The 22545-nt window shown below is 36.0% G+C and overlaps 1 protein-coding gene across 14 annotated transcripts in view; it reads left to right on the top strand.

Moving 5' to 3' along the window:
* Positions 1 to 16837, top strand: part of HOMER1 (homer scaffold protein 1) — a 129812-nt gene extending 112975 nt beyond the window's left edge. For 12 of the 14 annotated variants that reach the window (XM_059060677.2, XM_067031212.1, XM_067031211.1 and 9 more), the window contains one exon: positions 13904 to 16837. In XM_059060677.2, the coding sequence (XP_058916660.1) occupies positions 13904 to 14092 (189 nt within the window). In that variant the 3' untranslated portion in view covers positions 14093 to 16837. Of the gene's footprint in view, positions 1 to 12768; positions 12847 to 13903 lie in introns of those variants that run through there. The other 2 variants (XM_067031215.1, XM_067031214.1) reach the window with 1 other exon arrangement.
* The last annotated feature ends 5708 nt before the right edge of the window (positions 16838 to 22545 follow it).

Genomic DNA, 22545 nt, shown 5'->3' with positions numbered 1-22545 from the left:
TGCAGCAGTACTACAATGAGTAATCTTGTGCATAGGTGTTTTGTTATTGTTGGAGGTGTATCTACAGGGTGAACTCTTAGAAGTGAGATTTCTAAGTAAGAAGATCATGTAGTCAAATTCCTCTGCATGATGGGTTATGCCAGTTTTCCCTTGTATCATCAGTGTGAGAGAATGCTTGTTTCTCTACAGTCTCACCAACAAAATGTGTTCTTGTACTTTTTTTTTTCTTTTGCGGTGTGCGGGCCTCTCACTGTTGTGGCCTCTCCCGTTGTGGAGCACAGGCTCTGGACGCGCAGGCTCAGCAGCCATGGCTCACGGGCCTAACCGCTCCACGGCAAGTGGGATCTTCCCAGACCAGGGCACGAACCTGTGTCCCCTGCATTGGCAGGCGGACTCTCAACCACTGCGCCGCCACGGAAGCCCATTCTCGTACTTTTTTAACTTTTGGCAGTGTATGATAGATGAGAAATGATAGTTTTAATTTGTGTATCCCATATTATGAGTGAGATTAAACATCTTTCATAAGCTTAAAGGCCATTTCGGTATCTTTTTGTACCTATGTAGATTGTGTATTCTTGTCTTTGCCCTTTTTTGATCCTTCTTCCACAAAATTTCAAGAGTTCTTTATATATCTGCAATTATATGTTACAAGTATTTTCTCCCAGTTTGTCAATGTTTTTGACTTTGCGTAAGATGGTGGTGGTGTTTTATGTAGTAGTCAAATATATCATTCTTTTCTTTCATTGCTCTAGTTGTCAATCATAGTTAGATAGCTCTTTTCCAAACTCAAATCATATGGGAATCCATCCATATTTCCCTTTAATACTTCTGTGGTTTCATTTTTTACATTGAGATCTCTGAGTCATTTGGGGTTTGTCCTTCTGTGTGTGGTTTGAGATATGGATCTAACTTTATCTTTTTCCAAATGTCTATCTACTTATCACTACCATTTATTTAAAACTTTATCCTTTTTTCCAGAGATTTAAGATATTCAATTTCCATGTGTGTTTTGGTGTATATCTGGACTTCCTATTCTATTCTACTAGTCACTCCTATCTATTCCTAGTACCACACTGCTCTAATTGTAGAGGCTTTACAGTATGTTTTAATATCTCATAAGGCCAATCAGTCCTCATAGCCTTCCTTTTTCATTGTTTTTTAAATATGTTCTTACATGTTTATTTTTCCATACAAATTTTAGTATTAACGTTAGTACCAATTTTAGTGTCAATGAAAAGTTTAGCTCTATAAAAAATTTCATTGGGATTGCTTAAAATTTATAATGCTAGTTTAGCAGAAGTGTGGTTTCTATCCTATCCAGGAACAAGGGATGTCTTCTTATTTGTTCACATCTACTTTTGTGTTTTTCAGAAGCATTTTAGAGTTTTCATGCTGTGAATTTGGCATATTTCTTGTTTACTTGTAAATATTTAATCTTCTTTTTTCCTATTGAAAATGGAGTTTTCTCTACCATCGTATCTTTTAATTGATTATTGTTTATATATTAGATTGGCCAAAAAGTTCATTCGGGTTTTTCCAAAAGATGTTACGGAAAACCGGAATGAGCTTTTTGGCCATCCCAATATCTGAAAGCTGTTGAATTCTGTTTCCTAATTTTATATCCCTCTACCTTACTAAATTATTTCATTGTTTGGACTAGTTTTGTCATTTATTCCATTTACTCTCTAAGATTTCCTAGGTATATTAACACATAATCTGCAAATAGAAATAATTTTACTTCTTTTCTTCCAGTTCTTATGCCTCTGTTGATTTTTCCTGTTGAATTACACCTGATAAAAATACAGGTACAGGGCTTCCCTGGTGGCGCAGTGGTTGAGAGTCCGCCTGCCAATGCAGGGGACATGGGTTTGTGCCCCGGTCTGGGAAGATCCCACATGCCACAGAGCGGCTACACCCGTGAGTCATGGCCACTGAGCCTGCGCATCCGGAGCCTGTGCTTCACAACGGGAGAGGCCACAACAGTGAGAGGCCCGCGTACCACAAAAAAAAAAAAAAAAAAAAAACAGGTACAGAGGTGGAGTCAATTTCGCCTACTAGAAGGACGTGGAATTCGCGTCTCCTCACAACTAGGGCACCTACCAGGCACCAGTGGGGGACCACGGACACCTAAGGGGACGGGAGGAACCCCCAGCGACCGGCTTGCAGGATCTTTGTTCCCAGGCCAGAGGTCGGGGCCAAGCTCCTGTGGTGGGAGCTCCAAGTCCAAACTGCTGGACTAACAGAGAACCTCAGACCCCGGGGAATATCAGTTGGAGTGAGGCCTCCCGGAGGTCCGCATCTCAGCACCAAGATCTGGCTCTTTCCAACTGACTGCAGACTCCAATGCTGGACATCTCAGACCAAACAACCAGTAAGACACAAATACAGCACCACCCATCAAAAAAAAAAAAAAATGAAATGACAAAGAACAATGTTACAGATGAAGGAGCAAGGTAAAAAACTACAAGACCAAATAAATGAAGACAAAATAAGCAACCTCCCTGAAAAAGAATTTAGAGTAATGATAATAAAGATGATCCAAAATGTCAGAAACAGTATGGAAAAAATACAACAAACATTTAACAAGGATCTAGAAGAACTAAAGAGCAAACAAACAGTGATGAGCAACACAAATACTGAAATTAAAAATACTCTGGAAGGAATCAATAACAGAACAACTAAGCAGAAGAACGGATAAGTGAGCTAGCTAGAAGATAAAATGGTGGAAATAACTGCCAAGGAGCAGAATAAAGAAAAAAGAATGAAAAGAATTGAGGACAGTCTCAAAGACTTCTGAGACAACATTAAACACACCAACATTCGAATTATAGGGGTCCCAGAAGAAGAAGAGAAAAAGAAAGGGTCTGGGAAAATATTTGAAGAGATTATAGTTGAAAACTTTCCTAACATGGGAAAGGAAATAGTCAGTCAAGTCCAGGAAGCACAGAGAGTACCATGCAGGATAAGCCCAAAGAGAAACACACTGAGACACATATTAATCAAACTATCAAAAATTAAATACAAAGAAAACATATTAAAAGCAGCAAGGGAAAAACAACAAATAACATACAAGGGAATCCCCATAAGGTTAACAGCTGATCTTTCAGCAGAAACTCTGCAAGCCAGAAGGGAGTGGCAGGACATATTTAAAGTGATGAAGGGGAAGAACCTACAACCAAGTTTACTCTACCCAGCAAGGATCTCATTCAGATTTGACGGAGAAATTAAAACCTTTACAGATAAACAAAAGCGAAGAGAATTCAGCCATCACCAAACCAGCCTTACAACAAATGCTAAAGGAACTTCTCTAGGCAGGAAACACAAGAGAAGGAAAAGACCTACAATAAAAAACCCCCAAAATTAAGAAAATGGTAATAGGAACATACATACCGATAATTGCCTTAAATGTAAATGGATTAAATGCTCCAACCAAAAGACTGGCTGAATGGATACAAAAACAGGACCCATACATATGCTGTCTACAAGAAACCCACTTCAGACCTAGGGACACATACAGACTGAAAGCAAGGGGATGGAAAAACATATTCCATGAAAATGGAAATCAGAAGAAAGCTGGAGTAGCAATTCTCATACCAGAGAAAATAGACTTTAAAATAAAGACAATTACAGGAGACAAAGAAGGACACTACATAATGATCAAGGGATCAATCCAAGAAGAAGATATAACAACTGTAAATATTTATGCACCCAACATAGGAGCACCTCAATATATAAGGCAAATGCTAACAGCCATAAAAGGAGAAATCATCAGTAACACAATCATAGTAGGGGATTTTAACACCCCACTTTCATCAATGGACAGGTCATCCAAAATGAAAATAAATAAGGAAACACAAGCTTTAAATGACACATTAAACAAGATGGACTTAGTTGATATTTATACGACATTCCATCCCAAAACAACAGAATACACTTTCTTCTCAAGTGCTCATGGAACATTCTCCAGGATAGATCATATCTTGGGTCACAAATCAAGCCTTGGTAAATGTAAGAAAACTGAAATCGTGTCAAGTATCTTTTCCGACCAAAACACTATGAGACTAGATATCAATTATAGGAAAAAATATCTGTAAAAAATACAAACACATAGAGGGTAAACAATACACTGCTTAATAACCAAGAGATGACTGAGGAAATCAAAAATTTCCTAGAAGGAAATGACAATGAAAACACGATGATCCAGGGCTTCCCTGGTGGCGCAGTGGTTGAGAATCCGCCTGCCGATGCAGGGGACACAGGTTCGTGCCCCGGTCCGGGAAGATCCCACATGCCGCGGAGCGGCTGGGCCCGTGAGCCATGGCCGCTGAGCCTGCGCATCCGGAGCCTGTGCTTCGCAACGGGAAAGGCCACAACAGTGAGAGGCCCGCATATCACACACACACACAAAAAAACGATGATCCAAAACCTATGGGATGCAGCAAAAGCAGTTCTAAGAGGTAAGTTTATAGCAATACATTCCTACCTCAGTAAACAAGAAACATCTCAAATAAACAACCAAACCTAACACCTAAAGCAATTAGAGAAAAAAAAAAAAAAAAAAAGTTAGCAGAAGGAAAGAAATTATAAAGATCAGATCAGAAATAAATGAAAAAGAAATGAAGGAAACAATAGCAAAGATAAATAAAACTAAAAGCTGGTTCTTCGAGAAGATAAACAAAATTGATAAACCATTAGCCAGACTCATTAAGAAAGAAAGGGAGAAGACTCATCAACAGAATTAGAAATGAAAAAGGAGAAGTAACAACTGACATTGCAGAGATAGAAAGGATCATGAGAGATTATTACAAGCAACTCTATGCCAATAAGATGGACAACTTGGAAGAAATGGACACATTCTTAGAGAAGCACAACCTCCGGAGACTGAATCAGGAAGAAATAGAAAATATAAACAGACCAATCACAAGCACTGAAATTGAGACTGTGATTAAAAATCTGCCAACAAACAGAAGCCCAGGACCAGATGGCTTCACAGGAGAATTCTATCAAACATTTTGAGAAGAGCTAACTCTTATCCTTCTCAAACTCTTCCAAAATATATCAGAGGGAGGAACACTCCCAAACTCATTCTCTACGAGGCCACCATCACCCTGATACCAAAACCAGACAAAGATGTCACAAAGAAAGAAAACTACAGACCTATATCACTGATAAACATAGATGCAGAAATCCTCAACAAAATACTAGCAAACAGAATCCAACAGTACATTAAAGGGATCGTACACCACAATCAAGTGGGGTTTATCCCAGGAATGCAAGGATTCTTCAATATATGCAAATCAATCAATGTGATACACCATATCAACAAACTGAAGGATAAAAACCATATGATCATCTCAATAGATGCAGAAAAAGCTTTTGACAAAGTTCAACACCCATTTATGATAAAAACTCTCCAGAAAGTAGGCATAGAGGGAACCTACCTTAACATAATAAAGGCTATATATGACAAGCCTACAGCCAACATCATTCTCAGTGGTGAAACACTGAAACCATTTCCACTAAGTTCAGGAACAAGACAAGGTTGCCCACTCTCGCCACTCTTATTCAACATAGTTTTGGAAGTTTTAGCCACAGCAATCAGAGAAGAAAAGGAAATAAAAAGAATCCAAATCAGAAAAGAAGAAGTAAAGCCATCACTGTTTGCAGATGACATGATACTATACATAGAGAGTCCTAAAGATGCCACCAAAAAACTACTAGAGCTAATCAATGAATTTGGTAAAGTAGCAGGATACAAAATTAATGCACAGAGATCTCTTGTGTTCCTATACACTGATGATGAAAACTCTGAAAGTGAAATTAAGAAAACACTCCCATTTACCATTGCAACAAAAAGAATAAAATATCTAGGAATAAACCTACCTAAGGAGACAAAAGACCTTTATGCGGAAAGTTATAAGACACTGATGAAAGAGGTTAAAGATAATACAAATAGATGGAGAGATATAGCATGTTCTTGAATTGGAAGAATCAACATTGTGAAAATAACTCTACTACCCAAAGCAATCTACAGATTCAATGCAATCCCTATCAAACTACCACTGGCATTTTTCACAGAACTAGAACAAAAAATGTCACAATTTGTATGGAAACACAAAATACCCCGTATAGCCACAGCAATCTTGAGAAAGAAAAATGGAGCTGGAGGAATCAGGCTCCCAGACTTCAGACTATACTAAAAAGCTACAGTAATCAAGACAGTATGGTACTGGCACAGAAACAGAAATATAGATCAATGGAACAGGATAGAAAGCCCAGAGATAAACTCATGCACATACAGTCACCTTACCTTTGATAAAGGAGGCAAGAATATACAGTACAGAAAATATAGCCTCTTCAATAAGTGGTACTGGGAAAACCGGACAGCTACATGTAAAAGAATGAAATTAGAACACTCCCTAACACCATACACAGAAATAAACTCAAAATGGATTAAAGACCTAAATGTAAGGCCAGACACCATCAAACTCTTAGAGGAAAACATAGGCAGAACACTCTATGACATAAATCACAGCAAGATCCTTTTTGACCCACCTCCTAGAGAAATGGAAATAAAAACAAAAATAAACAAATGGGACCTAATGAAACTTAAAAGCTTTTGCACAGCAAAGGAAACCATAAACCATAAAGATGAAAAGAGAACCTTCAGAATGGGAGAAAATATTTGCAAATGAAGCAACTGACAAAGAATTAATCTCCAAAATTTACAATCAGCTCATGTAGCTCAATATTAAAAAAACAAACAACCCAATCCAAAAATGGGCAGAAGATCTAAATAGACATTTCTCCAAAAAATGTATACAGATTGCCAACAGACACGTGAAAGAATGCTCAAGTTCATTAATCATTAGAGAAATGCAAATCAAAACTACAATGAGATATCATCTCACACTGGTCAGAATAGCCATCATCAAAAAATCTACAAACAGTAAATGCTGGAGAGGGTGTGTAGAAAAGGGAACCCTCTTGCACTGTTGGTGGGAATGTAAGTTGATACAGCCACTATGGAGAACAGTATGGAGGTTCCTTAAAAAAGTAAAAATAGAAGTACCATATGACCCAGCAATCCCACTACTGGGCATATACCCTGAGAAAACCATAATTTATAAAAAGAGGGCTTCCCTGGTGGCGCAGTGGTTGGGAGTGCGCCTGCCGATGCGGGGGGCGCGGGTTCGTGCCCCGGTCCGGGAGGATCCCGCGTGCCGCGGAGCGGCTGGGCCCGTGGGCCATGGCCGCTGGGCCTGCGCGTCCGGGGCCTGCGCTCCGCGATGGGAGGGGCCGCAGCAGTGAGAGGCCCGCGTACCACAAAAAAAAAAAAAAAAAAAAAAAAAAAAAGAAAAAAAAAAATTATAAAAAGAGTCACCTACCAAAGTGTACATTGCAGCTCTATTTACAATAGCCAGGACATGGAAGCAACCGAAGTGTCCATCAACAGAAGAATGGATAAAGAAGATGTGGCACATATATACAATGGAATATTAGCCATAAAAAGGAATGAAACTGAGTTATTTGTAGTGAGGTGGATGGACCTAGAGAGTGTCATACAGATTGAAGTAAGTCAGAAAGAGAAAAACAAATACTATATGCTAACACATATATATGGAATCTTAAGAAAAAAAAATGGTCATGAAGAACCTAGAGGCAAGATGGGAATAAAGATGCAGACCTGCTAGAGAATGGACTTGAGGATACGAGGAGGGAGAAGGGTAAGTTGGGACAAAGTGAGAGAGTGGCATGGACATATATACACTACCAAACGTAAAATAGATAGCTAGTGGGAAGCAGCCACATAGCACAGGGTGCTCAGCTCGGTGGTTTGTGACTACCTAGAGGGGTGGGATAGGGAGGATCGGAGGGAGGAAGATGCAAGAGGGAAGAGATATAGGAATATATGTATATGTATAACTGATTCATTTGTTATAAAGCAGAAACTAACACACCATTGTAAAGCAATTATACTCCAATAAAGATGTTAAAAAAAAATCTAAATGTAAGGCCAGACACTATAAAACTGTTAGAGGAAAACATAGTCAGGACACTCTTATGACATAAATCACATCAAGATCCTTTTTGACCCACCTCCTAGATAAATGGGAATAAAAACAAAAAATGGGACCTAATGAAACTTGAAAGCTTTTGCACAGCAACAGAAACCATAAACAAGAGAAAAAGACAACTCTCAGAATGGGAGAAAGTATTTGCAAGCGAAGCAATGACAAAGGATTAATCTCCAAATATATAAGCAGCTCATGAAGCTCAATATCAGAAAAACAAACAGCCCAATCCGAAAATGGGCAGAAGACCTAAATAGGCATTTCTCCAAAGAAGATATACAGATTGCCAACAAACAGATGAAAAGATTCTCAACATCACTAATCATTAGAGAAATGAAAATCAAAACTACAATGAGGTAGCACCTCACACCAGTCAGAACGGCCATCATCAAAAAATCTACAAACAATAAATGCTGGAGAAGGTGTGGAGAAAAGGGAACCCTCTTGCACTGTTGGTGGGAATGTAAATTGATACAGCCACTATGGAGAACAGCATGGAGGTTCCTCAAAAAACTATAAATAGAACTACCATATGACCTAGCAATCTCACTACTGGGCATATACCCTGAGAAAACCATAATTCAAAAAGAGTCATGTACCACAATGTTTATTGCAGCTCTATTTACGATAGCCAGGACATGGAAGCAACCTAAATGTCCATCATCGGATGAATGGTTAAAGAAGATGCAGCACATATGTACAATGGAATATTACTCAGCCATAAAAAGTAAAGAAATTGGGTCATTTGTAGCAAGGTGGATGGACCTAGAGACTGTCATACATAGTGAAGTCAGAAAGAGAAAAACAAATACTGTATGCTAACACATATATATGGAATCTAAAAAAAAAAAGTTCTGAAGAACCTAGGGGCAGGACAAGAATAAAGACTCAGACATAGAGAATGGACATGAGGACACAGGGAGGGGGGAGGGTAAGCTGTGACAAAGTGAGAGAGTGGCATGGACATATATACACTACACCAAATGTAAAATAGATAGCTAGTGGGAAGCAGCTGCACGTCACAGGGAGATCAGCTCTGTGCTTTGCAACCACCTAGAGGGGTGGGATAAGGAGGGTGGGAGGGAGATGCAAGAGGCAGGGGATATGGGGATATACGTATGCATATAGATGATTCACTTTGTTTTACAGCAGAAACTAACAACACTGTGAAGCAATTATACTCCAATAAAGAGGTTTAAAAAAAAGATCTCATGCACTGAGGAGTAAACAAACAGACCAAAAATACAGGTACAGTGTTAAACAGTAGTGGAGGTTACAGACTTATCTTGTTCCTGATCTTTGTGGAAATGCCTCTAATATTTTTCCATTAATTGAAATGCTGGCTTTACCACTAAAATATACGTATCTTACCATATTATGAGAGTGGCTTATTCCTATTTTCTTGAGTGTTTTTACCACGGATGAGTGAATTTTGTTAATAGCTTTTTTAGTATCTATCTAGATAATCATAGTTTTTCTCCCCAGATCCATTAATATGGTTTATTTTATTAATGGATTTTCTAAAACTAAACCACGTTTGCATTCCTAGAATAAATACCACTTAGCTGTGATGTATCATTTTATTAATGTGGTACCAGATTTTTGTTCCCTATTATTTACACTTTTTACATGATATTTATTTGTAATATTGGCCTGTAACTTTCTTCCTTTTTCAGGTGGGGGCTGAATTTATAAGATTTAGGTATCAAGGCTATACTAGCTTCATAAGATAATTTGGAAGATTTTGTTTATTTTCTATGCTCTGGAATAATTTATGTCATATTGGAACTGTCTGGTCTTTGAAAGTTTAATAGAACTTCCCCTTGAAACCATCTGGGCCTGGTGCTTTTTATGGAGTAATTCCATGATTACTCTCTATTTCTTCTGCAGATATTGGGCTGTTTAAGCTTTATATCTGGGTTTTCAAATATTCAGTGGGAACTCTTATAATTTCTTATTTTATATAGTTCTTTTTCTTTTCTTTCTTAAGTAATGATATGTCTATTTTAAGCTTTTTGTGAAAGGAGATTTTGACTTATTAATTAGTGTTACTCTTTCTCTGTCCTCTACCTAATGAATTTTTACTTTTATCTTTATTTGTGCCTTATGTTTTGTTTTGGTTTACTTTTTTATTCTTTTTCTAGCATTTTGAGAAGGGAATTTAATTCCTTTGTTTTCATTTTTATTTATTTGTGTTTAAGGCTATAGATTTTCCTCTGGTCATTGCTTTAATGTGTCCCATAGATTCTGACAATGTTTCCATTATTATTTCTTGAAATTCTGTAATTTTGGTTTTATTTCCCCTTCACACTAGAAGTGTTTAAAAGAACGTGTTTTAATTTGCTTGTGGAAGGGCCTTTTAGTTTTATGATTTAGTTATTTATTTCTAGTTTTACTGCATTGTAAAGTAATCACAGGGATTTGTTTATGTAATTTCTGCTTTGCATAATTTACCGATTTTTTGTGTAATCTAACATATGATCAATTTTGTGAATGCTCTTTATTGATTTTGTAGTTTAAGCCTTCTATATCCTTACCTTTTTTGTTCTTGTTCCTCTTCTTCTGTACTATATTGAGAGTGAAATATTAAAAGCCCTTCTCAGTGTATTTTTTTCTATGTCTCCTTAGACCTCCTGTAGTTTCTACTTTATAAAGGTGGCTACTGTGTTTCTTGGTTCATAAACATAACTGTTATATCTTCATTGTGTGTTGTCACTTTTAGCATTAAAGGTGTCTTTCTTTGCCACTTTTTCTACTACTATTACAACCCCTGCCTGGTATACCTTTGCCCATATCATAATTTTTGGACTTTCTAAATGAATTTCCCAGTGGAAGGACTTTTATTTTATGATTAGCTGTCCCCAAAGTCCCTTTCTCTTCTTTTTACTCTCAGAAGTATGCCTTTCCAAGGTTGCCTTCTCGAGTGTCCTGTACACTGTGAATTCACTTCTTGTAGGCTGCTCTGGTCTACCAGGACTTTTTGTTTTCCCCCAGTATTTTGGCACTTTCAGTGGTCTTTCTCTTTCTTTGGATTATTAGAGTTCAGTCTTAGGCCTTTCATTCTCCTCTTCCTTCTTCTGTGCATTTCCCCACAACCCTGCCTTGCCCTCTGTGAAGAGAGTAAGAACTTGAGAAATATCATTGCTAGAAACTGGTGCTTATGTCTCCTAATTATAGGTAACTTGAAGTTTGTATTGTTATCTTTCTTCTAGTTGAAGTTGTGGAATTCGTGTCATTTTATTTGTTCTTATTATTGGTTTACACAGTTTGGAAAGATGGTTGAAAGATTTCAGTGCACACAGTGATTTCCTCGGTTACACAGACGTCTGTTCTGTTGACTTCTTTGTTACCAGTATCTACCTTCTAGAATGCATGCTCCATCAAAACAGGGCCCGTCTTTATTTTCTACTTTATCTTCAGTGCCTAGTATGTGGAAGACACTCAGTAAATAATTGTTGAATAAATTCTTTTACCCATTTTTCTGTTGAATTATTAATATTTGTTTTGATGATTTATGTCATGTTATATATGAAGGTTAATCTAATAGAACAATAATTTATGTTACTTTTAAGAGTTTAAGGTGTGAATCAGATATCAATAAAGACAATTTTTTGTAGCTTTTATTTAGATTAAATGATTCAAGATTTAAATTTATAACCTGACCTGGTCCCATTGATGGTAGTAATAATTGTTTACATTTTTTTGATCACTGTAGTGTTGTAGACTCCATATGTAACAAATACAGAGCATTTGTATTTATATACTTTCAGTTACTGCCTTTTAAAGCTCTCAAAAGGGATTTAGCAAATTCTGGCCTTAGTGCTTTATCTTGGTGCCCCTGGCATATGCTCACATTTCGGTAAAGGAGAAGGGGAAATAGTAGCACAAAAATGATAATAAGCAGAAGAATGAGTTGGGAGAGAGAATAAAAGTCAAGAAGAAGGGATGGAAAATATAGACAGAAGGTAGAAAACTGGGACACGCCACCAATCAGGTTGCTTCATACTGATCTTGGGTTGTCTGTTCTTCCTCTGGGATCTTATTCTCTCCCTCAGAATAGACCAGCACCAACAGCATTGTATTGGATCCCTTTTGTTACTGGCCTAGTGAAATTCCTCCATCAGAGAAATGGCTTAGAGCACAGAACTCCTGGAGAGAACAGCTCAATTTTAATAGCTGAGGGAATTTGGTGTTTTGCTTGCTTCCACTGAAAATGGTTGGATGTTTCATTGATTGGCAAGAAGAACAAGGAAGCCTTTCATTTTTAAGGACGGCTTTAGAGGGCAAACTGGGCGGTGCCTGGTGAAGTGGGTGTTTTCTAGTGAATGACATTTGGTCTATTTTTACAGTTGGAAACATTCTACAGTACTCTTAAGCTTATTGTTTAAGCAGGCAAGAGAGCATGCTGTGCAATCATGAGTGGAATTTTTACATTTGATCCCAGGGTCTGTTTTCTCCCCCATAGTTTAGAGCCTCCATGAACCTGGCTTCTGAATTTATAAATATTTTATTGGTTTCAGAATCTGCTCTCAGTTTACTTATCTTCACCTTGTAGATTATTCAAAGGAAAAAGATTAGAAACATAGCTGGTTAACATCTAACAGTAAATACTTTATGATTAGATTGGAATTCCCTAAATTCTTTCTTTATAAGTCATTATAACTGCTTTCTTCCTTTTTTTGTATTTTCCCAGGCTCTTCGACTCATCTGTGGTGTCCTTTTGCTTGAGCTTTGCTCTTAGTTAAACATGTAAATATTTCTTTGTGTTGAGAATGCTAAATTAATGGTTACTTTCTTATATGTATTCAAGTCAATTTTCCAATTATTTTTCTCAAAAGTTTAATTTTGCTGGTATTATAGGACAAATACATTTTGGAAAGAAGTGCTCATAACCCCAACAACCAGAACTGTTTCCTATTTTCTGCGTGTACTTTAATTCCCATTGTTTATCCTCATGGATACAAATTTTTGCCTCATTGCAGTGTGCTGCTTCATGTTGTTATTTTCATTTAACGTTTACCAGATTGCCTTTCAATAATTTTTTAAAAACAATCTACTGTCCTTCAGATATAATATATAGTAACTTCTAAATAATTTTTAAGTATGCCAGATTTTATTCTGTTTAAAAAGTTAAAAAAAATTTTTTTGTTGTCATGAACTTTTGCTTCCCTTTTGTCATTTTTTTCTTTCCTTAATCTGTAGTATTTTGGAACTGTTAGTTGTATAATTCTCTTATATGTACAGTTATATATCTTCACTACAATTTTTAGCAGGTGAGCTATATTCTCTACCATATGCATTCATTTGATATTGAGGCGAGACAAAGAATAATTAACATATTCAGAGGATCCTAAAACCTTATTTGAGTCATTTTTCTTCTCTAAATCTTTCTCCAAAATTTCCAATAAGTAGAAAATATTAATTTCTCTCTTTTTCTCTGCCTGTTTTCATCTGAGATTGCTAACAATTGTGCCAGAGGAAAAGGACATGGTCAGAAATAGAAAAGAGATGCAGATAATCCACAAAATGGGTCTTCATCCGATCTCAGTATTTGAAGTGCCTAGACTAGTGTTGCCTGGCACGAAGCAAGCAGTCAGGAAATTTGTGTTGGGGGGACAGATGTATTCATGAACAAGCCAATCAATACAACCACATGGATTTCTCAGATGGCAAAATCTAAAAACCTCCTTAAATTATATTGAGACTCAGGTGGTCATCCTAATTATCAAACTGCATTTACTACCACAATATTAGTCATAACAAAAGTTATATTGTTTGTTAAGTCTTAAACTGACACACATATATATATCACACTTTTGTTTCTAAAGGAAGTAGAAATTCGGAACAAAGACCTGGAGGGACAACTGTCTGACTTGGAGCAACGTCTGGAGAAAAGTCAGAATGAACAAGAAGCTTTTCGCAATAACCTGAAGACACTGTTAGAAATTCTTGATGGAAAAATCTTTGAACTAACAGAATTACGAGATAACTTGGCCAAGCTACTAGAACGCAGCTAAGGAAAGTTAAATTTCAGTGCCAATTGATTAAAAAATATACTGTCTCTCTTCATAGGACTGTTTGGGCTCTGCATCAAGATTGCACAAAAAATTTGAATATCCCTTGTCCAGGAGGAGGATCTTTTGAAAATTGGGATTGTATATTTCAGTGTAAATTTTAGAGTTCAGCTTCTAGCTAGTTGGGGAAAAAGAGATGAAAAACTTGAACTACAGATTACCTCCATGTATATTATTGGCCATAGTTAACTAGAAAGTTATAAACAGACACTTAATGCAATCTTTTTTTCTGATATTAGCCAATGGGAGAATTAACAAATGTCTGGGTCACATCCCCTTTTTGTGTTCAACACAGTGAAGGTTATCTGCTTTTTAAATTAATTTATTTATGATATCTAAAGCTGTGTTTTGTGCAAAAACTTAGTGATGAAAGCCCTGTCTTTTGTTGTAATCTGAATAATTTCTCAGGATATTTTTGCACTGCTGGCAGCAGTGCCATTACCAATTAATTCTTGCCAGGAGTGAGAGTGAGCTGCATCTTTAATTGAAACATACTTACTATAACTGGGTGTATAGAGTTCTTCCCTTTTTTTATACTGGAAGATATTTCACTCTGGTGACCACTCTGGTACACTCTGGTGTTCTCTAATCTTGTCTGCTGTATAGTTTACTTTTCCATATTGATTCCATGTATTTATGAGAAGATATTGTCTCCCATTTTATTACACATTTTAAAGCCAACTAATGAAGGCAGCTGAGTCCCTCCAAAATTTTTCTTTTTAAATTTCTAATAAATTTGACACACAGTACTGAAATACAGCAGCCCGTCACTGGCGGTCTGGTCTAGCAATGTTAAGTATATTTACAGAATATGCAGTTACATTTATTTATATATTTTGCAAGAAATCTTTTCTGAATGATTAATGCATTTCAATTTACAAATAATAATGGTTGTTGGGAAACTGTTTATTATAGATCATTTTAAGGTGTATAGCTATTTTAAAGGCGATCCATTTCCATCAAGCAACCAATCAGAGGACTATTGGGATTGGAGCCGTGTACTCTGTCTGGGTCTTCACATCAACCACGTCTCTAGTCAATCCTCACAAGGCAATATTCTAAACTGTTAACTAGGCATTTCAAAACAGGAATTCAATTCAGCGGGCTCTTCTCAGTGAGTGAACAGGATTTAGTGTTGTTTTGAGGTAATTTTAAAGGACTTTTAGCAAACATGCGTTTCTTTATATATTTCTTTTAAGAAACTGTTTTAAAAGTAAGTCAAATGCTGTCTAGTCTGCTTATGGAGTAGGAACTGCATCAGAGTCCATATATTCTTGCTGTCCAATGCTTGTGATGTTGAGGAGGGTTCTTATTTAAAGTGTATGCTTGAGTATCTGACTCCATGGAGTTTACAAATGCACTGACTTTTTGTTTGTACCCCAAAACAGTTGAATTGTTAAGTACAGAATTAAGCTGGTTAATCAATTTGTAACCATTTTTTCACTCACAAACAGCTAATCAACACTAGACAATTTTGTTTTATATATGTATGTGTATGTATGTAAATGCATACATATTAATTTATAGTAGAGTGAAAAATAAATGGTTTGTTTCTAAAGTTAGTTTCTAAAGTGAGTTTTCAGGTGTCTCTGAAAAGTTTATATCAGACACTTAATCATCTTGTATTATATGTGCTATAATATCATGTCAGTTACCTCCATCTATTTTAGGGTATTTTCCTCACCTGTTTATAATAGGGAGGATAATTAAGGTACACAAGCTCAGAGCTATTTCTCTGATAAATCAGGTAATAAAATTTTATTTGATTGATGGAATTTTGAAGTAGATGTGATTTTATCCATCAGTTTCTGAGTAACAGAGCACCAGATTTTAATTTAAATAGGGGATTTAACACTAGGGATCAGGAAATTTGGTTATGAAGAGTTAAAATTTTCTTTTTTTAAATAGGGTAAGCTGTTGAAATGGTAAGTGAATTATTTTAATGATGTAATAAGATATTTTTAAATTTTGACATAGTTGTCACTTAATGGGAAAATAACTCACCAAAATGTCTCCACTTGAATTGTATTGATATATGAGACATCTGTAATTCAATATATACATATAATCATATGTATATACAGAAAATTATTTTTAATATTTTCCTATGGACATGAAATCTAAAATTGGAAATTTTGTGAGTTTTTTCCTTTCCAATAGAGTCTAATTTTTTCTTTTTTTAGTGATTCAACAATTTCTTGAGGGCTGCACCTTTAAATTCCCAGATTGTCATTAGACGTGTACAGTATATGGGATAAGGTGGACACAAGTGCACATATAAATAAAATTTTCTTATTAAGACTATTTTAAACAATCATTTACAGTAGGAGAGTATCTAGAAATCATCTACAAGTCATAATTAGGTTGTGTGCCTACTGTAGTTTTCTTCATTTCTGTATTATATAAATAAAAGTTTGCATATTAAAATTTGATTTTTCCCAGAGACAAGTATTATATAATGTATATTTAGATCAAACTGTGGTAATATATTTATCAGAAAATAATATTGGGGACTATAGCCTGAACATGTGGACTTGAAGTGACACAGAAAAGGAGAGCAGAGATTGATCCCATTGTGTGTAAGTTATTATATGATAACTATGAATTCTTGTACAAAAAAACAATTGAAAAAAAGAAAAACAAAAATACAGTTTTTATTTTGAAATACATTTGTTGTTCTCTGGAGAATGTATCTTTTTTTCCTTCAGTCTTTTACAGATACTTTTTAAAAAGCATTTAAGTGATGGCAGCATTTACTTAAATCTTACAGGTGCTACTGGATTTTGCATTAGTGTGTTATGTTGTGAAATCCTAACTTTGACATAAAAGGTTTTATAAGTATTTCCCTGCCTGGAAAATTAGTTTTTGTTTCTCCTCTCTCTCTCTCTTTCTCTCTGTCTTTTTTTTCCTCCCTCTTTCTTTCTGCAGATTAAAAAAAGTTCATGAAGTTGCATCCCTCCTGTCCCTAATAGAAGGACTCCAGCACCACCATAGATTTAAAGTTTTGCTGTCATTGATCTGTTGGGAAGCAGTTAGAGGAAAAACTTACACCTTTTTTTTCAAGTGGAACTAAAAGAGACACTCAGTTAAACCACCACCACCTTGTAAAACTCATTTCTTTGCCTTGTTAAAATTAAATGTATTCTTTCACGTGTGTGCTCCGGCCTCCCATGTTTTTACTTAACTCTGGAGTATGCAGCTCAGCTGCTGTCTCCTTGCAGACCTGATTTTCTGTCAGCTCTGGAATGCGAGGCAGGCCATTTGGGAAAATGTGTTTGGTGGCAGTGGTTTCTTGTTTTGTTTTTTAAAGAAATCCTTTTGTTTATTTGATATCAAATGATTTTAACATCCTGATATTTAGTGCTTGAAGCCATGAAATAGTCTTCATTGAACTTTTTTCTTCTGAATATTTAACATTGTTCCTTTATCATTCATGAAGTCAATTAATTTATATAAATCTTAAAGAGGAAAACTTTCAGGTAAGAAGTAGTTGAGAATGACACATTTTAAAAAAATTTCTCAAGTAGGATACTATGCTATAATAAGTATTTGTTGAGAGGATAATTTTCATGTGAGAAAATACTGTAAAAATTACTAGAAAATGATCATTTTAGAATGGAAACAGATGTATTATTCACCTTACTCTAAATTGTGAAAGTGTATTTTTAACTAATATTCATGTTAAATTGGACCTTAAATTTTTATGGCAGTTTTTCTCTATGGGAAACCAATATATAGGTGTCACACAAATAAGCATAGTTAATGAATTAAAAGAAATGAATGTTTTTCTCTTTTTGTTTATATATTGATATTACCTAGTAAAGTAGCTACAAGTTGCTAACAATTTTATCGAAGGGAAAACTCAATCAGCACTACACTGCCAAGTGATTTCTGCTTAGTATATTAGATAAAAAAGAATTGAGTTATTTTTACCTAAAACAGGTGACCCAGAGAGAGAGATTGCATCTAGAATAGGGGAAAGGCCATAAGCTCCCAACAGATTTCTAGTCAATTCGATGATCTCTTTAAGTACCCTTTTTATCTTTTAGATTAAAGGACACATTCCAAAGGCTACCAGAAGTGTATGTGGGTAAGGAGAGGATATTTTTTGTGAAAACAAAGCCAGCAAAAATAGTAGGAGCATGATGATGACTTCAGTTTTTATCTAAGACACATCAGGGTAGCCAGGGTCACAAGAAGTTCTATTTCCTACCTTGCTGCTGCTTTTAACTAAACAAGTTGGGACTGCCCTAGTGAATTTCAAAGGCTTTCAGAAGATCCTGTCATTATTGCCTGTCAGGATTTATAACCTAATATAAGACACCTAACATTCAGACCTCACCATTCCATGGGATTCTGACCTACTTTTGTCAATTATTTTCACGTCAGATCTGCCCAGGGACAGAAATGTTACTCTGTTTTCTCATAATAAAACCAAATTAAGATGACAATGGGTGCCCCCCAAAATTAAGCCCATTTCTGTAATATAGAAAAATATCTTTTGTGGGTATTTTTTCTAACTATGTTCATGATTTTATCTTGTTATCCGTGTTTTATAACTATGTTACTATATATGCATATATATGTGTGTATATATATATATATATATGTATATAGTAAGTCATATCTATATGACTTGTGTACATGACTTATTTGATTGTTATACCTTAAGTGGAATGACTGTTTCAGAAAACAGGGCTAGAAAGCAGACGTACTTGAAGTAAATGCTTTCTCAACAACTTCAGTATAAAATGGAATAGAAATGGGTGTTTGTTGAATATTTGCTATGTGACAGGCACTGTACTAACTCTTTGACATTTCATTTCTACATATAGGGTCCCTGCCAGGGGTTTTCCTTTGGAGGGGGGATGAGGGGAAAAGGCTCAAATGATTGCACCTGCTATGTTCCCACAGCAGTCAGTCTGGTCATCCAGTCCACTGTCAGAAGGTGGAGATCTTACTCATGTTGCTGGTACCGTTTTTCCCTTGAGCTTGCCTGTCTAGAATATCTCTGTTAGGACACTTCTTAACTATATATTTTATATTTGCTCTTCTTGAACTTCTTCCTTCAGGCTCCTTTGGTGTTTACAATGCTTGCCATCATTCAGTTGCAAGTTATACTTTGTTTGCAGGTGTTATATTTATGCAATATGTTTTACTCCCCAGTTTTTTTAAACTTACAGGCTTCAGATAATCCAAGGAAAGTAAGTTTCATATGCAGAATTTCAGTCCATAAAATTTAAGTAGCAAACTGTTTATAAAGGCCTTGGGAAGACAATTTCTCTCTTAAGATCCCTAATGAAATAACTTGTAAACCTGTAAAACTCATCCTCCAACACTAAATAATAGTTCAGCAGGATGTGGGTTTTGCAGTCAGTACTAGGTAACTTTGTGGTCAATTCTGTTTCCACAGAAGTTAAGGCCTCTGTGACTGATCAGGCGATTAGATCATTCACAGAAGTGACTCATGGCCCTAGGTTCTTTAGATGGGTGGTAGCCCTCATATAAATGGAATCATATAATATTTGTCTTTTTGTATTTGGTGTATTTCACTTAGCATAATGTTTTCAAGGTTTATCCATGTTGTGGCTTATGTCAGAATTTCATTCCCTTTTAATGTTGAATATTCCGTTGTATGGATATACCATATTTTGTTTATCCATTTATCTATTGATGGACATTTGGGTCCTTTCCACCTTTTGGCTATTGTGAATAATTCTGCAGTGAACATTCATATACAAATATTTGATTCCTGCTTTCATTTCTTTGAATATATACCTAGGAGTGGAATTGCTGGATCATATGGTAATTCTATGTTTAATTTTTTAAGGAAGGGTTGGGTTTGAACTGAATTAATTAAAAAGACTCATAGAGCAAGGTGCCTTCTCATTGGGAAATCACAGTTGTGGGGTTAGTATTTTGTTAATAGGCCTGTAGTGATCCATTGGCCTCTTAAGTCATGCCTTCTATTCTCTTACCTAAAATATTTGTTGAGCACCTGGTATATCCCAGGAATAGAGACCCAAGAGAGAAGCTCATACTTTGGTGCAGGACACAGACAGTTTACAGTGCATAAGTACTCTGATTAAGAGGACTAGCATGAGGGAGCCCAGAGGGAAGAAGAGTCAAGAACTCTTTTCCAGAAGAGATGATACCTAGCTGAGTTTGGGTGGAGGAGTAAGAGCTAGCTAGTTGAAGGGGTGTGAGAGAATTGTAGAGAGTGTGTCGTGTGCAAAGGCTTAGAGGGATGAAAGCATTGAGACATTTAGAAGTTTAGACTGGGTTAGTACACTGACACACAGGGTGTTAGGTAAAGGTATATGGCAAAAGATGGTGATGGAGGAGTAGGCGAGGGGTAGATCAGGAAAGACTTTGTAAGTCATATGAAAGATTTGGGTTTTATTCTGAAGATAATCTAGAGATATTGAAGGATTTTTTTTTTGTAAAGAAGTGATATAGTGTTAAAATATATGGTTTAAAAGTCTAGATAGTTCTGCAAATCGCAGTAGTCCCTGTTGAGAGGCTGCTTTATGGTGGTTGTACTGGGATGGAAAAGGCGAAATGGATTCAGAGAGTATTGGGGAGGTAGAATGAGTAGGGCTTCTTGGTGGAATCAGTAGATGGCAAAGAAAATAGAAGCATGTAGGATGACTCCTAGATCTCTTGAGTTGGACAGCCAGGTGTTACCATCCCATTTACTCAAATAGTGAATTCAACATGGCGAAAGGGTTAGTTTTGGTGGAGGCAAGACAAAGCAAGATGAATGATGGGTTAGATCTGTTTTGAGTTTAAGATGCCTATGGAATATCCAAGTAGAAATGTAATTCTAGTTGGAGCTTAGGAGAAAAATATGAGCTGGAGACATTGAATTGTCAGCATATGTATTGATCATTATAATTGAGAGCATGAGAAATGGGGAGATTACAAGATGAAAATGTCACTTTGAGCCAGGTACAAGGTAAGAGCTTGTGAAAGAGACAGAAGGAATGACCGAGAGTAGTGAGTAGACAGAGTGAGGGAAGTGCAGAGTAGAGTAGCCAGATTTCACACGCGAATAAATAAATCAACAAATCAACTCATGTCTTGAGGCAATGATATTCCAACTGTGTTCTGTTGAGACTCTTCATTAATATTTGATAAATATATTTGAACATAAAAATTAAAAGCCAACAAACTCAGATATGCAGTTTATAACATTTTAAAATACTGAAATCCAGCAAATATCAGTACCAGGTTAACTCTTTTTGTGCAGATGCCAGAATAAAGCCATCTCTGGTAAACTGAAGAGCGCCTTGGTATTTCAAGGTGAGCTGTTAAAGAACTGCTACCATTTCTTAATGTGAATCAGGACTTTCTCAATACTGTGCAACTGAAACAAAATACAGAAATAGGGACTACGTAAGATAATGTCTGTCTTCTGTAAACCCAGTCTCAAATGCTGTTTATGAAAATAACTTCACTTTTCTTATTGACTTATTAAATTAAATGTTACATACCATTCTTTCTGTTAATATATTGGTTTTCTAGGTGGCTGTCATTTCTAAAAGGTTACAGGGGTGAGGGTCACTGTTTCCTAGTAGAACTTGGCTTGTTATCTTTCTGTGGCTCAGCTGCCTCACCTCAAAGTCAAGTTCTAGAGGCTTAAGTGTATTACATGTACCTTCTTAAATGTGTTATTTTGATACTAAATTCACCACTAGGACCAGATGGCGTTTGTGTTTGCATTGCTATAGAAAGTTTTGAGAGTTAATATTTCTGTTATCTTGAATGATCCTTACTCTTTTTTTCATACTGATTCATAAACAGATAACTGTATACAAATTATCTCTGGTAGAAATTATCTCAAACAAGGACAACAACCACAAAATACTCTCTGTATTTGGTTTTAGAATGCTGTGTGGTATATTTGATTTTTATTTCTAGTTTAAGTTAAAATTAGCTTGAATTCCTTGAGTAGACACGGCTTGCACTACTTGGGCAACAAATTAGAGCATGTTAGACATTCCAGGAAGAAAAGAGGAGCTACTGTTTTTCAAATTTGGCTCCAACTAATCCATAAAACTTGCAAATCACTTGTGAATTGTCAAATAAACTCTAACTTTTCAACCACCTTTGTTCATATTTTTCTTATGTAGTGATTAATCTTGGTCTCCTTTGGCAGAGCCTTTATTTTAGAATATATTCTGTGCATTAAAATCCCATGTTCTATATAATAGTATAAAATGGAATGTCACTGTCTATGGCACATGGCCATCTCACAACAGCTCACAACAAATTTTTACAGCAATGTCATGACCTAAGTGTTATTGTTTTCCCCACTTTATAGATTTTGTAGAGTCTGAGATTCAGCAAGATTAAGTGATGGGCCAAGTAAGAGGCAGGAGGAGGAGTAGAAC

The sequence above is a fragment of the Kogia breviceps genome, chromosome 4 (genome assembly GCF_026419965.1).
Source record: "Kogia breviceps isolate mKogBre1 chromosome 4, mKogBre1 haplotype 1, whole genome shotgun sequence".
Classification (NCBI taxonomy): domain Eukaryota; kingdom Metazoa; phylum Chordata; class Mammalia; order Artiodactyla; family Physeteridae; genus Kogia; species Kogia breviceps.
Note: the sequence above shows the minus strand (reverse complement) of the source record. Positions and strands in the feature narration are given on the sequence as shown.